We start from the raw sequence: 16,669 nt of genomic DNA on the forward strand, positions 1-16,669 counted from the left end.
TACCTACAGGATTCAGGAGAATGGTGAGGAAAAGTTCACCTCCTCGGATACTTTTGTCCAGCTCCTGAGGACCCCCTGGATATTCCTTGTAAAAAATAGTATGAGTGAAAAGGCCACAGGTCTGTCGAGGGAGCACCTGAGAACAAAATGACAGCACCATTGTAGTATTAACTTATTTCTGCAAACTCACTCTAACACATTCACTGTAATACTTCCAGCAGCTTCAACAAAGCTGCAGACCTTTCAGGCTCTGTAACCCAGTGTGTTTATAGACTGTAGTGTACCTTCTGCACTCTCACTGTAAGCAAATTCCTGCAGATATGATTTCCAGATGCAAAGCTGCATCACACATGCAGACTGCGTTAGCCAGCTTATCCAGTAATAATTAAGGGCTTGTTTCCTGGTGTTTGGAAGAGAAAAAAAACCCAAAAAGCTAAATATTTCTTCCTTTGGCAAGGTTAGTTTATTAAAGGATAAATAATGCTTCCTGGCCGTCTTCACTATTGCAGGTAATTAATGTTATAGGGACACTGAAATGAATTGTTATTCAAGGCTGTGGACCTCAAATGAGTTTCAGATTTTCCTCAGTTTAACATAACGTATCGTATATTACACAGTGTCCGAAAATCACAGTGAACCCTTCTCCTCTCTGTCAAACCTTTCCAGGACTGGTGGAACATGCACGTGAGAGTGATCTGAGGTCAGGCCTCCATTCCATCATTAATCAGGAGGCTGCATGTCAGAAACTTGCAAGCTACCAGATGTGGGAAGTAAACTGATCTTGGAAAGTCAGATGTTTTAGTTACATTGCTACCTAGTTAAAATCAAAAGGCTCTGGTGCACCGAGTAAAGACAACAAATGTCAGAGTTTATAGATACTGCCTAACATATGCAGAGACATGATTCACCTGGGGAAGGCCTTTTGTTTCCCTGCAGTCAGTGCTTTCATTCTTCTACTCAGTTAAAAGACAAATAAACCTTGAGATCAGTGAAGCATTTTAATGTGTAAACGCGTTGCTGAATTCAAGTCTATGCCAATCATAATTGGACTTTGTGCAGTAACTTGTTGGTTTTGATTGAGACATATTGAAGGAATGGCATCAAGCTGTGCCGGGGAGTTTCAGTTTGGATGTTAGGAAAAACTACTCCATAAGGGTGGATGGGAACAGGCTGCATAGAGAAGCAGCGGAGTCACCATCCCTGAAGGTGTTAAAGAAATGTGGAGAAGTGGTACTTAAGGACATGGTTTAGTGGGCAGTATTGGTGGTAGGCGGACAATTGGGCTGGATAATCTTAGAGGTCTTTTCCAACCTTAATGATTCTATGATGCCATGTTTCCTTTGTCAGAAAGTTGATCTCCTAAATAAGATTTTACATGTGTAGGCAATATTTGCATCTGTTAGGGCTTTTCTATGGTTAAGGACCCAGCTTTGAAAAATGTATTTCTAACTTAGGTTATACAGATATAAGTTTTGCAGTTGCCTGTTTCAGTCTCACAGTCTTGTCCATTCAAACTTTTTTTCCTCCAAGCTGCTTGCTGGGAAGATGGGTCAAATAATTTTACACAATTTCCTGCCTTTCAAACAGGTGAAATACGCAGGTGAAGAGCCCTCTCCCTTCTCACCCAAATGTGGGGTGTAGAAGAATCAAGCATGTGTCCAGTTCAGAAGATTCAGGAGCACAGCTCAGAAAGAAACTTTGGCCTTAGAGAAGTGCCAGAGAAGATTACTTCTACATGTTCGTTTTCTCTAGTGTTGAGTTTCTAATCCTTTCATACACTGACATGAAGCAGACCTTGAAACATAGATCTTATGCAGTTTAATGAATTTCAAAATATGCATTTATATTTTGATTGATGGTTGGTAGTAGATTGGGTTACAAATGCACTTAGTTTCTGAAGATTACATTAACAGTTGCCTGAGTTTGTGTGACTTTTTAAAATTGCATAACAAATGCACTCTTTTGGCATCTTTACAAATCCTCGATCACAGAGAATTTTAATGATTGCTGTAAAACTTGAAACATTTGGTAAAAATAGCAGACTTAAAGTAATATTGCTATGAAGCATGGAAATGCAGTGTACCATGATGCCATTGTGGATGAAGCCCCGTCTGTACCGTGCAGGCTTCAGGTGTGGGTATTCTTCTGTGCTGGTCACTTGGATATGCCAGACCTTCTTCCAGGCCTCATACAGCTGGATGTGGACTGGGTAGACTCCAGAGTGGTGTGGAGCCACTGCGTACCCCATGTCAGTTGGTATGCCATGCTCCTGCGACACAGCAGAGAGAAGGATATATTTAGGAGCAGAAAAAGAACACGTAATTCTTCAAAGATTTTCTCCTGTGGATAACAGCTTTGGAAAAGCTGTTGTCCTTGCACAGCCTTGTATCTATTTGTATGTAGCACATGCTAAAAACAGGGGAGAGGTGGAGGGAGCTGGAATTAGTTTGATGTCTGTAGAGTGATAAATAATCCTCTTGGAATCCTCTGTGTTACTGTTTTGTAGAGAACAGGTTTATCTGCCTGTTCATTAGATGTTGCATGCCTTATAATTATGTTCTGTTTGGTTCTGTTTAAAGAATCTTGTAAATTATCAAATAGCATTAGAGCAGTAAGCAGAAAAACTTGTTGCTGTGACATTTGTGGCTTGTTCTTTCCTATTACTTGAATAATAAATAGCAAGATGTATTGCTGATACAAAACAAACAAAAAAATAAGCATATGTTCCCTATAGCTTCTGAATATACTTATGTTTCCCAAAGTATTAGGGTAGTAGCAAAAAATCTGGACTGAAAGACATATTTTCTGTTTCATAAATATTTATTCTGTTTTTCTAAGGAATTACGTGCATTTTCATGAATATAATCTGTAGGCTATATTGAAAATACTTCCTGAAGGAACAATGAGGTGTTTATATGCAGGTAGATGGAATTAAGGAGCTAGAGTGTTAAGTGCACTAACGTGTGGAGCATGTTCCTTTACTCCTGAAGATTTCTTGCCTTTGTTCTGCTACTAATTGCATCCATGACCTCATGTGGTCTATCCGAAAAACTCATCTGATGGGATTATCTGATGGGGCCCCTTAACCTTTTCTGTAGACTGGGGTGTTTTTAAGAATGCATGTGATTTGACTGAGTGATTAGCTTTGTTGGGCTGAGTGATGTAAAGAAATGTACCCAGCATTTTGTCACCAACTACTGCCAGGAAGAAAGGCTATATTCTGCCTCTACTTCCTTATCCTCACACTCATTTTCAATCCCTTCAATTTCTAAGTCCTTTTCAACTCCCATGGGAGATCTCCAGGGGATCTTTTTCTATGCTCTGAGTGTTTACTGCATCTCTTTTGCTCCCAGTGCCATGTGATGTGGGACAGTGCCCATGGCCCCAGTTTCTCACCTTCTCTCCTCTTCTTCCCTAGGTGTCAATAAAAGCACTTGCTTCTCCTGCTGAGAGAGCTGCCACATCAGCTATTTTCTGTTCATATATAATTGATACAGATGAAAATGGTTAAAATCTGAGCTGGTGTGCTTGCCCTTCATCTTGCCCATATTATCTAATAACCGTTGATTACTTCTGGGAGTGGCAGGTTCTGTAGGGCATCTTTAAGTACTTTGCAACGAAAGGCTTTTGGTTCAATGAAAAAAAAAATAAACCAACTGGGAACTTGAGAAACACCATTTAATGCATCCACTTAAAATTATCTGTTTCTTACTAACAAACATTTTAGTTACCTGCTGATCTTGGGGGAGGTGGGGAGAATGTATAAAAAGAACACCAAACACACTCTTTTGCAATTTACTGACGGAAAAGTGTGACTTTCAGTTATTAATGTTATATACCTGAAAACCATGAGTCAGTTTAATGATGAATAGAAGTACAGTTAGAAGTGTCACTCTTCTCTTTTCTCTTTTCTTTGAACATGAATAAAGGAATAGGTTATGTCTAAGGGTTTTTGAAAAATCTCACTATTTATTAACAGAATGTCTGAACAGTCTATGATGCTCACAGTCAGATGTACTGAATTACAACGTGCAATAACAAAACTTCACCAAAACCTGCTAGGAAGTTCACAGACACAAATGTAAAGCAAAAGTGTCTTGATCTACCTAATGACTGCTACTGTGAATGTGTCTGAAAGGAGGTATCTGGATGAATACAGGCAAAACCTGTTTATCTACTTACTATTTGCAGCTGGTATTGCTATAGTAACAGAACCTCAAAATGGTAATCTACCATTCACAAATAAAATAAGGCACCACTTTGCAAGTTCTCAATATAAGAAGATAATTAACCTCTGAATAGACCTGCATACTATACAGTTCATCATTTAAGTACACGTCTCTCAGACGCCCAATATGATTTTAAAAAGATATAAGCAAGACGTAATCATATGTGGCTAGTTCCATGTTCAATTTACTTGGGTAAATTAAACATTAGATGTCCTATTTTAGTGATTTCTTTTATTTTGTTTTTCGTATTTTTGTTATTAAATTTAGTTTAGTTTGAGAATTAATGTGCTAAAGGAGAAGCAAATACTGAATCCAAGAAGGACTTGCTCCAAGTTGTCAGGCAAGATGGGAGGTGCCATTAGTGAGTACACTCTTTGCTCTAAGGAACAGTTTCCTGATTTCTACATTCAAGACTTTGTAGATGTGCATAGTTTGGAAAATTTCTTGACCTTTTTGGCACTACGAAGAACAGTATTACATTCTTGAGCATGCTTGAGCTGGGACAGGAATCCAAAATAGGAACTGGAAGTGCTCAGTCCTGCCAGTGCAGCCTGGCTCATCTGCACAGCCTTACGAGAGCCATGTGCAGGACAGGTGCTTCTATGAGTGGTTTGAAAAGCTGAAGTAATCTGCTGTGGCTCCTTTCCTCTCATAATTATCAGTTTCTTTCAAGCAAGTGAAGACTTTTGACCTTGCTATTTGTACAGAAATGAGCTATATTCATGTCAGCATGTACTATGTATATTCATTCATTCTACGTTTGCTAAACAGAAGACAGGTAATGGAGACTTAGTGCATCATTCCAGGGCTAGGTGTATTCTCAGAACATAAATTTGAGTTCTATTTTCTTCTGTGAGCAGATCCTGGAGATTTTAGTTTAAAAACAAAACAACAACAACAACAACAAAACAAACAGTGACAGGAAAATTGGCTACATATAAGAGCAGAACGTTGTTTGAGAGAGACTCAGTTCCCGATTGCAACAAATACTGCATTTACTTGTTCAAGCACAATAAGGATTAAAATTATGCTATATGACAATAGTAAATCTGGTTTTTAAAAATGACTATTGATTTATTTTACAGAAATATATAATACTGGCCATTACTGGGGAGGGAATAAGAAAACCCAGATCTTTAATTCAACAAATGTTATGTCTACTGTGGATTTCCTCATACAATCAATTGAACTGCAAGAGTACCTTTATATAACTTTCTATAACTAATTCTTAGATGAAGAAGTTAATATAACCTCAGGCACATTTTCAAAAATGTTTTGACTTTGTCCAACAGTAGGTGATAGAGAAAATAGGGTACTTTATGAGATGTTACCTTCCAAAGTTGAGATTTACATATGCTTTACATACTTTTAGTACTGGGATATATTTTTAATATTGCTGCAGGTAGATGAGATTCCCTATGAGATTATATGTTACTTTGCAAGTTTAAAATACTTATTAAAGTTTTTGTGTGTGGTTTTTTTTTTTTTATTATTTTTTATTTTAATTTGATAAATGAATTCACCACTTACTTGTCAGCAATCATAAAAATATGATTCTAGACTTCCTGGACACAAAATCTTGTTTATATTTCTGGATAATTTTACTGAATATATGCTTCATCCTTTTAGTTCAATTCTGAACTTTTAAAATAATGTTTAAAAATTTTCTAGCTAGAAAAAATGATTCAGCAAATAAGAAATTATTGTTAAGAGACAGGAGAAGTGCTAATGTGAATCTAGCTTATAATCAGGAAATTGAATCCAAGGAGCAATATAAGAGAGGATCTGAATTGATTTGTTTTGTACAAGTGCATCTCGCTTCATATCAGATCACAGTGATGTTTTTATAGCCTATGATAATTTTTGCCCTCTTTCTACCATGCATGGGTGTATGTGTTCACAAATGAGAGCAGAAAATAATTAGAGAGCAAATAAATCAAGGCAAAAAAAAAAAAAAAAAGCTACAGGCTTTGGATTAAATATATCCTAGTTTTGTAAGATAAGGATATATAAGAGGGAGAGGAAGAATATTTTATGATTAAAGGTTGGCAGTGAAAATCAGCAGAACTTGGTTTGTTTTATTTTTGGAATATGGGCTAGCAGAGACATCTGCTTACATGATTTGTTTACCTCTGTATCAGTTGTCTGGCCTATAAAGACATAAGAATAATAATATCTGAGATCTTATCAGTTTGCAAAGCTTAATCCATTAATGTCTGTAAAGGATTTGGGGATCCTCTGGTAGGAGAAGAAAATAAAACAACCCACAAAATATGATTGACAAAACAAATTAATAACCTAATAAATATCATTTTCCTTTAGCTGAGCTTTGAAATATACTATCCATATATACATAAATAATAAGATGTTAGAATAGCGAAGTTATGGTTAGTCTGCAACCTGCTTTACTGAAGTTAAAATCACTTGTACTGGTGTCTACTTGTTTAAGCTTTCTGGTATAAATCTTCCCCAAATGATAACAGACAGAGATAAAGACCAAAATCTAAAAAAATGGACTTTGCTCTTTGTCTGTAAAAGTGAGAGAAGAATGAAACATGAGCATACTGAGTGCATCAACAGTGGGAGTGTGCAGGGCTTGGGCTTCCTCTCATCCCCATGCAAGGGAAATGTCCTTTGAAACAGCAGAAACATGGGAGGCTGCATGGAATCCTAGCAGGTGTTTGTTTCCTATAGCTGTTATGCCCTGCTCTTAGAGCGAGGAGGTTAGGATGCCATGAGTGCTTGGGAAGAGGTGTGGCAGGGATGGGCACAATGAGCACTGGCAGCTCAGGCACGTGTGGGCAGGGATTTTGTTAAGCAGGACTTCCTTCACTTCATGATAGACCCAGGGTTACGGGGCAACAGTGTGTGTGAAGGATGTCAGAAAACAACTTCCTCTCGCTGTCTAGATGTGGAACTGCAGAAATGAGGAAAGATGAGCTCATATTAAAGGTGCTCTCATTTAATTCATAAGCAGTTTACAGGCAAAGGGAATTCTTTAAAGACTGTTGATTTTATAAAGCCCCAGAGGTTTACTTATTCACAGAGGTTTACTTATCTACAGTGAAATCAAGGTAATTGCACACCTAATTAGCAATTAGTTGTATTTATACAAATTTATTTAGCTATCTGATTTCTACAAGTATTTTGTGATGTACCTGTTTGAAGCAGGCTGCAATTGTAACCTCTCTATTTATAGAGCCTCACTCTGAGGTGCAGACATACCAGTGTAGAACAGAGCAAGGTGTTTTATCCAGCTGCCGCTGTAACACCTGCATTTCTTGCCTGTATCCAGCAGACTGTATTTATGCTCAAGCTTCTGCAAACCAAAGATTATACACTGTGTAAATGCAAGAGCCAATAAAAATTGTGCTTGTGTACATTTATAGCTCCATGTGATAATATCCATGAAATACTGTGTTTCAGATAAACTGGTTTATGTTTGTTAAGCTTGACTTTAATCCACAGCACTCAGAGAACATTCCTTTTATGAAACGTTTTCTCCCAGTGAACATTACCACTCCTGAGCCTCACGCTTCCTTGCGTGAAGAAACTGCTGACTGTGAAGGGATTTAGATCTAGCCTTTAAGTTCCAGGTTTCCAGTCCATGTGATGTTTCTTCCAAAATGAAAATGCCCTGAGGAACTGACAGGTCTTAATGAAGAGATTTTTTTGTTGTGGTGGTGTTTTTTGGGATGTTAAAGCAGCCTTGAGTGCTCTTTTCTGATATAATTATTTGCTCTCCCATCTTGAAGAATTCATTTTGTTCTCACCGTCTTTAAAAAATGAACAAAGAAATACATCAGGTGAAGAATGAATGTGATCGTACTTCTGAATAATTACTGCAGCTTCCCTTGCACAAACTGGCAAAGTGTTTACTTACAGTTAAAACAGGAGGTGGGCAGATACGGTCAATAAATAGGAAATGTGTGAGAAAATGGCATAAACGTCAAGCTGCATTCCCCTGAGTATGGTTCTAAATAAAGATAATAGAGCACAAATAAGATTTATAGCACTAAGCAGATTTATTGTTTACTGTTCTGGACCTATAATATAAATTTGGAAACACGCTGTGAAGTAAGAGAATAATAAAAAGGACTCGCTTTCATTTTGGAAGACTTAAAGAAGTGCGATTGTAGAAAAGGGAATTCCTTTCCCAAATAAGACATGAGTCTGAGAATGAGAAAGAAGAGCACAAGGCTATTCTGGAGTCATAGCTGGAAGCTCTGTTAAATATCAGGAAAGCTGTCATATCAGGAAGACAAATTTCTACCCCAGAGTGGACTTCAAAGGAAGCCTTTTGAAAAGAAATGTTCTCATAAGTAAATTGCAGAGCTCGTATCGATTCAAGGTTGAGAGGTTGGTACAACCCCTGTCCAAATGCTAGCAGGAAATAAAGCTGTAATAACTGCAGCCTTTCCCTGACATCAGCCTCTTATTTATAGGCACCCAAAGGAGTCTCTACCCTTCAATGATGATAGGAAGATGGGCTTTCTGTAGCTGATGGTCTTTCTGTAGCTGAAGTTGCAAACATTCTATTACAAGCTCTGTTTTCAAGCTGCGTTATAGATTTTATTTCTGAAGGTGATTTGATCTAAAAGACATCATATTACCTGAAAATACTAGGAAAATTTTCCTACAGGTTTTGAAGATGAATTCATACTTGAGATAGGAATTACTTAAATTGTTCTTGCATTTAAAATCTCAACTATATATAGGTTCCTTAGGCAGTTAGGCCAGGTCAAACAAAAGACATGAACAGGCCATGCCGGGAGTAACACTGTAACACTGTGTTGTAGAAGAGAAAAGTCATCCAAAACGCCTCTGCACTGATTTCCTACAAAGAAGCAGATGAAGGAGGTTATCTAGAGAGAAGAGTGAGCGGTTAAGCCATTTTTAATGAATTTGCTTTAGAGGTTGTTAGGAAAATATTTTCGTAAACAAGGAAATAAATTGCTTCCAACTGTTTGTTAAGACATCTGCCTTGGCTTGGCTTCTTGATGCCTCTTGGCTCATGTGAGGGATGGGGAGCAGGGTTTACTGCTGGCTGCCCTTTCTGAGCTGTGAGGGGCTGAACTTTGTGCTCCCTAAGCAGCAGAGAAAGCTTCGCTGCGTACTCTGCTCTTCTGAGTGGCACAGGTTACTTGGCATTTCTGTGCCTTGTCAAAGTCCACACAAGTGTCTTTTCTAAAGAGAGCATTTTCAGACTTCAGCTGTTTTTTGTGATGCTGCTTAGTAGAATTACCCTGAATGGACTCTAAGTGGTTTCCACGTGACCTCTGCGTGTAAGTGCTCTGAGCTCTGGGCAGTGCTAGTAGGATGGCTCTTGTAAGTTAACAACAGAAAAAAGCAAAAAGGAAATGTTATCTGTAAACATTACTAAAAGCTTAGCTATGTGAAAAAGCATATTTTCAGGTCATCTAAAAAAGCACTCTGAAGTCCCACAGCTTCACTTATTTACCTCATTAGCTTCAAGGTTTCTCACAAACCATGCACAACATTTCACAAAGTTGATCGAAGCTTTCACCCTCACTTCTGAAGCTGTTTGCACCAGACATCAAGGAGCTGATAACCTGTGTATTATTCCCTTCCTAAAGCTCAAAAGGCCAAATGACGTCTGCCAAGAATTCCCTGCTTCTGATCCCTGTGGTCTTGCAAGACAAGGTCGATGGGCTGCTTCCTATCCAGTAAGCCTGTGCCGGAGAAAAAGGGAAAATTCAGCCCAAGTTTGAGTCAGTGTGTTTTTTTTTAGGGCTGAGTTACCAATCTTGAAACCTTATTTTTATACCTATTTAAACATATGTATAATACAACTAATATAGCCACGCTTTCCTTGCTGTATTTATATGCAAAGGTGATCCATCTGGTAACTCTTACTTACCAGTGCAAATTCTTTGTTGAGGATCATCTGCTCCACCAGTGACGACTCATTGTGGAAGAGATGAGGCTGCATGTGACTCCACATATGGGGAAACCACCAAAATTCATCCACAGACCTCAACAGCAGGTCATCACCTTCATCTTCCTCCTCAGTGCCTGCAAAAGATCGAAGAAGAAGAAAAAAAAAGAATAGAAAAGTAAAGCAGAAAATGTCTATAATTACTTTGGTGGGAGTTTTCTTGTTTGCTTTCAAGATAAAGGCTGCTATAAAACCTCGTGTCTGGCTCTGATTTCTCACTGTGCTACGGACAGTCTCTAAAATATCACAGAAGGAATCAGATGAGATATGATGGCTGATAGCTCTCTCTTTCTATTCCTGACACCATGTTAATTTACCGTAGTTCTAACACAGTGTAAGTTTTAAGAGTGAATTGCTGTTCTATGTAATACACTAGAGGTTTCTAGAAGTTCAGGCTCCCTGTGAAGATGATGATTGGATGGACTGCCCATGGTGGTGGTTGAGTCACTATTCCTCAAAGTGTTCAAGAAATGTGGAGATGTGGTACTAAGGAACATGGTTTACTGGGCAATATTGATGGTAGGTGGACAGTTGGAATGGATGGTCACAGAGATCTTTTCCAACCTTAATGATTCTATGACTTGTATCCACCTGCTTTGGTCCTGGTTGACACTGCACAGCTGAGGCTGATGTGGTGGCACTGCAGAGTGCTGTGTACCAGTATCTTGCTAAAACTTACTCTTTACTGCTACCTCTTGAACCTCAGCAAAGTGAAATCTGATACTTTCTGGTAAAAAATGAAGAAAAGTTTCAAAGATGTGATAAACACAAAACTAATGACAAGAGTTTTATGTGTTGTTTACTGTGGTTCAATATTCTGTTCTTGCCATGTTCAATCTCTAAGTAAAAAGAATAAAAATTCCTATGTTAGTGAAGAATATCTGTGTCAGGCAGAAGCATGTATGCTTATAACAAATCAAACCCCCCTATCTAAGAAATGATACAGTGCTACTTCCACAGTATGCAGACATATGTCTCCAGTGCTTTTTTAATCTAGGAAGGAAAAGTTATGTTTCCACTAACTTTACCCTCAAATTACTGAATAACATTCAGTTTATTGCACTTTCCTGTCTTGTTCCTTTATCATCTTAATTTAAATGCCTTTATTTAGCTTTGGTCAAAGAAATAATTGTCCAAATCAGTCTACTGATGCAAACATGGATTGCTTTCTCTCTATGGGCCTTTCAATTTCTGCAAAAATCATTGAAACGAAATGTTCCATGGATGTCTCTGTTTACCTTTGTGGTATGAAGCAGGGACACACAGAGATAGCTGCTCAGTGCACGCACTGCATCTCTTTACTTTTCACTTTTACAGGTCTGTTTTGAAGAATGCTACTACACAAAGGGAGCGTTTATTTGAAACTTTTGCCTAGCATCACTGAATCAATTTATTTTCCTTTGTAGCACTCTGCAAGTTCTAAGAAAGCATGAAGTTGCTCCCGCTGATGGGAGCACTTCTGGAAAAGAGGAAAACAACCTTCGTTTTTAGGTGACTTCTTCCTCAGACAAAGGGACTGATGGCTGTCCTGTCTGCTCCATTATCCAAAACTTCTCGATGGTGCATTTTTTAGTGACTACTCTCTTGTTTCTTGGAATATATTGTTCATTTGCACCCTCCCAGGGAAATGCAATCAGAAGGGAGATAATTAACATAGACATTTCTGTGTGAAAGCAGGAAAAAGAGAAAAGGGTAAATATAATAAAGAACTGTGATTATTTGACGTACAAATAATTTAGTCCAAATGATAGTTTATTGCCTTATTAAAGTATGGTTCTTTAGATAGACTATTTTATATCACATTTTATAGTGATTTGTTTATAAATTTAGATACAATTCATCAAAATTTGCACATATTTATTTTACCATAGCAAAGATCAAACAAGATAAAGCATAAAACTTCCTAGCTTATACAGACAAAGTGTCAGAGTTAGAACAGAAAGGCTTGAAGTTTAACACTTGGTGAAGTTTTCACTTTTTGGAGAACTATTTTTTTTATAGGTTATGAAAAGAATTTTTGATTTTTATGAAATATCAAATAGAGGTATTTTTAAAAAGTGAAAAGTTTAATGCAGTATTTGCAAAGTGCTTATATATTTTGAATATTTTTTGCCCAACATCTTGTTTAAAGTATTGAAAGCAAAACAAGAAATTGGGAAGTTTTCCATTCTTGTGTAATCAGTGTTCTCTGTGTGAGTTTCTATCTTCATTTTAGTCTGAAATCTGAAAACTGCAGTAGGCCTACAATCAAGAAGATGAACATATATCTACTTTGAAAGACAGAATGCACTTTGCACAGGTGGATAATAATTCAGTGTTTGATTGCATGTAATAAATAAACCTTCATTTTAAACCTACAGCAACTTAGAGGTCTCCAGCTCAAGATTGAAGCAATGTTTGAAGTTGCGATCAATAATCTTAAAAATTTCAAACACAAATTCTGAGAGTATTTTCATTTCTGTTGCCATAGTGTAAGCAAGCAGAAGATATTTGCTAGAACTGCATAACCAGTAGTCTTTACTCTTTTTTTTTTCTTTTTTTCCTATCAGTTTCACATCTACAGTGTGGTATATACCTGTGCTACAGGAGGGAATAATGATGGCGTTAAGATATGTCAGTTGTTGTACTGGTATGCAGGCAAGCCAGATAGGATCAGTATTTGTCATACAGAAGTCAGCAGCATCTTTCAATGAAAATGCTTAACTGTTTAATATGCCAACACATTCCCAAGATCATCTCCCTCCTGTAGATTTAAACTGATCCTAGTTCTGGAAAGGCAAGCAAAATCACAAATTAAAGAAGTCAGTAAGGTACAACAATCTTGGTGCACTAATAAAGCATGTTGAATATCTGATACTAAAAGCTTCTGGGGGTAAACAAGCCACATTTACAGTAATTAAAGAATACTTTTCCATGTTTTATTTATTATGAGTCAATAAAGTGTATATTGCATGGAGAATACTGTAGAATCTTTCCTCTAAACTGATATGACAAATGCCACCACTGACCTGTAAATGAAGTGCTCACTTAAAAACTTGAATACTTCACTGAGTATAGACAGCAGCACGTCCCTTAATGGAGGCAATGGCATGCTTCAGCTCATTAAGTAGTTTAGTGCTATTTTTGTATGCCTTGGGATCCCTAGGAGGACAAGCAAACATGCACATACTCCTGTATTCTCTCACTGTGGCAGCAGCAGTGAATCAGAAATTGGTCTGTGTTATACCAGCTGGGCAATGAAACCTGTCGGTTAGTAGGAACTGGCTTCACTAAGAAATAGTAACAGCATATGGAGACAATTGGGATTGTCGGAAAAAGTGCTTTGGCAGGTTAGGTGTGATTTTGTAGGAAAGCTTCATGTTTTCTGCCAGTCACTGCCTTCATCTTATAATATTTCTAATAAGTAATCTTCTTTTCTACCTCTTCTCCTCCTTGAATTTTCTTTCTGTGTGGTGGATACCGAAATGCCTGATACCAGCTTCACTGCAATGGAGCAGCATCCTGCTTCAGAGCTGCTCAGAGCCTTGGGCTATTTTGTTTATTTTGCTGTATTAAGTGTATGTCCAATTAATCTCCAGAAGAGCTAACTATACAGGCAGGTCAAGCTGAAGTGAGCAGAATACTGAAGGTTTGTCTCCAAAGTTCTTCACTAATCACAGATCTGCCAGTGGCTTGTTATATGACTCCAGGCAAGTAATTCCATCTCTCTCTACATCTCATTTTTCTCAGACTCTGCTGCTTATTTCTTTAGTCTGTAAGGTTTCCTGGGCAGCAGTTGCCTAGCATTATGTGTCCGCACAAGGGGAAAACAGCTTGGACTTTCAGTGGTGCCTGAGAACAACAGTAACATGAATAATTTTGGTTTCCTTCTCTCTACTTATCTTTCAAATGATTTTTCATCCCCTTATCTCCCAGGGTCCTTTTTAGTCTTCTAATTGATGATGAAATAGAGACATAAGAGGTAGATGAGCTTGCTAGCATCATGTTCACATGCTGGCAATGAAAGGGAGAGTACTGCTGCACTTACACTGTGACAGAGAATTTTCATCTTCCTGCTGTACTACACAGCTACCTCGTGACCTGTTGCAGCTAGGACTGTATCATTCCTTGCTTCTAAAGTTCTCTCATCATTTTGCTGCTGCAATGCCTTCACATCTCCTCTAAGTGATTCCCAGCCTACATAGTGCCATCAGGCAAGAAGCGTTAGATGTGGCTGAATGTATTGGCATTCTGGAGTCTTGAAAGATGAGAAGGGTGCAGTACAGGAAGGACAGTATATGTCTCTGTTGCAGTGAGTCTCTAAATATGTCTTTTTATGTTAGGGAGAAGAAGATAAAGGGGAAGGGAGGGAGAAAAAGGTGGGAAGGGAACATTGTGCAGCAGGGAAGTGGACCAAAAGAGAGAGAGGAGTCATAAAAAGAAGGAAATGTAAAAGCACCTTCCATGGAAGCATGGTGTGGGTATACAACTTGTTCCTGCATGGAGCACAGAGGTAACAGGATTTCAATTAAATTTATTTTCATCTTGTTTTCTCTTTTCTTGGAAAAAGAATGTACTTCTGAACTGTATGATTCTACCTTCATCATCCCTCCCAGTTTTCAGACACTTAAAATAAATAACTTCTAGTCATAACAAAATCTTATATGTCCCATTTAAATACATCTGCCTCTTTAGAGGTTATGAGACGTTTTTTTTTTATTTGGTCTTGTATGTTTCTTCATATCTGTCATACTGGTAAATCTTTAGTATTTCTTCTCTGCTCTCTTGCACTGTGCAGAATTACAGAGATCTTGGCAGCTCCTTTTCTCCTTTTACAACACTAATGTTTACTATCATACATCTTTCAGAAAAGCACCAATGACATCTATGTATTGCTAATAACTTTATCCATAGGCAATTCTTGCCCCAGTGGACAGAGAATGAGACCCTGAATCTAAAATGGTGGAGCATATATTTCCCACTCCTCTACTGAGTAAGCGCTTTAATTTAAAAAAAGCATGTCTAAAGCTGGGCTTAAAATCCTGTCACCTATTTATCTGTAGCTACCTGAGAACATGAAGTTCTTTCTTACCTGTGTGGTAAAATTTTCCTGAAAATCCAAGGTTGAAGGTAAAATTTGCAACCTGAGTGCGCAGTACATTTTGAGTCTCTAGTAAAGCCTGAAATAAATAAGAAATTAACATGCATTTAGAAAAGTGAGTATTAATTTTTGAATTCCTCATTTAAAAAAATCATGTCCAGCTGAGGAGATATAATAAAGAAGATCCTGTTTAATATTTCACATTTTATTTTGAGGTTATTCTTTTTTTCCCCCCTTTTTTTTCCTTTTTAAACTATTACAGTTAGCCTAATTTGCTCCGTCAGTTTGATGATCTAGCAATGCTAGTAGTAGATTCTAAGTGCTGAAGTACATGATAGACTTATTAAGTGTATTAATATATTAATATATTAATACTATACTATAAAAAATACTATATTATTCGCAGTGATCTTGCAGGACTTGAATCCAGTCATTGAGTCAGTGTACACTACATCACTAAGCAACTCACATTTGGCGTTATTAATGAGGCTTGATAAAATGTGCTTAAACTTCAAAGTTAGAAATATTGCTTACCATCCAGATGTGGAGGCATTAGGGTTTACTTACCTGCAGATACACGTTTGATTGTGTTTAATTACCTAATTCAGGATTATTTGTGAAAGTCAAATTTTGATCTATGGTGGAAGTAACATCCATTTTTCTCGACCAAAATCAAATTCATTTTTATTTTATCTCTTCTCTATGAAAAGGATAAGACTAATCTAAATGAAAGAGAGGACAAGTATATTGCTTGCAGAATAGGTGTAGTCCTGGTTGTCCATCTAATATGCATTTTTTTCATGTGCACGTTCCCAGCAAACACAGAAAAAGATAATGGTTCTGTCTGCATGAGCTGTCCACCTCTATTGTTGGCTCATCAACTCTGCGCTGCTTCTAAAGATAGTCCTTGCTGCGCAGATTTCTGCTTTGAATCAGCAGCTCACAATCTGGATGTGCTCCGTATGTGAGATGAACAGTGCATTTACCTCCCTATTGGTCTTGCCATTGTTGAATGGGCTATAAACTCTATTTTCATCAATTTTCCATGTCTCCATTATGTGGCTCTCTAGAACTTTTCATATCATCTACTAATAACATTTCTATTGATCAAATGTTCATGTTCTAGTAAAGTTCAAAGACAAAGTGAACACAGTGGTTTACACGCAGCCCAAAGTCCAGCTAATGTTTCCTTTAATTTCAAAAGATTACATTTCGTATGTTCATTAGGAAGTTCACTTTACATTATAGGAAGACAGGATCACTATTTTGTTCAACTGGCTGGTATAAATTAGAAAAAAGGAAAGAACTATTTGTGCCCAAAATGTAATTAGTCCGTTATAAGTGGTGAATCATGGATTTAAGAAACTGAAATGCAGATTGGTGGCCTGTGCAATCCTAATC

General features: G+C 37.6%; 1 protein-coding gene across 3 annotated transcripts in view; it reads right to left on the bottom strand.

Annotated features, from left to right (window-relative positions):
• LOC128080199 (bifunctional heparan sulfate N-deacetylase/N-sulfotransferase 4) overlaps positions 1-16,669 on the bottom strand; it is a 159,586-nt gene that overhangs the window by 44,774 nt on the left and 98,143 nt on the right. For all 3 annotated transcript variants that reach the window (XM_052682164.1, XM_052682163.1, XM_052682162.1), the window contains 4 exons: positions 15,260-15,347; positions 10,111-10,265; positions 2,084-2,269; positions 8-136 (listed from right to left, as the gene is read on the bottom strand). In XM_052682164.1, the coding sequence (XP_052538124.1) occupies positions 8-136; positions 2,084-2,269; positions 10,111-10,265; positions 15,260-15,347 (558 nt within the window). The remainder of the gene's footprint in view (positions 1-7; positions 137-2,083; positions 2,270-10,110; positions 10,266-15,259; positions 15,348-16,669) is intronic.

This window comes from Tympanuchus pallidicinctus, unplaced genomic scaffold, assembly GCF_026119805.1.
Source record: "Tympanuchus pallidicinctus isolate F22 unplaced genomic scaffold, pur_lepc_1.0 scaffold2, whole genome shotgun sequence".
NCBI classification, from domain to species: Eukaryota; Metazoa; Chordata; class Aves; order Galliformes; family Phasianidae; genus Tympanuchus; species Tympanuchus pallidicinctus.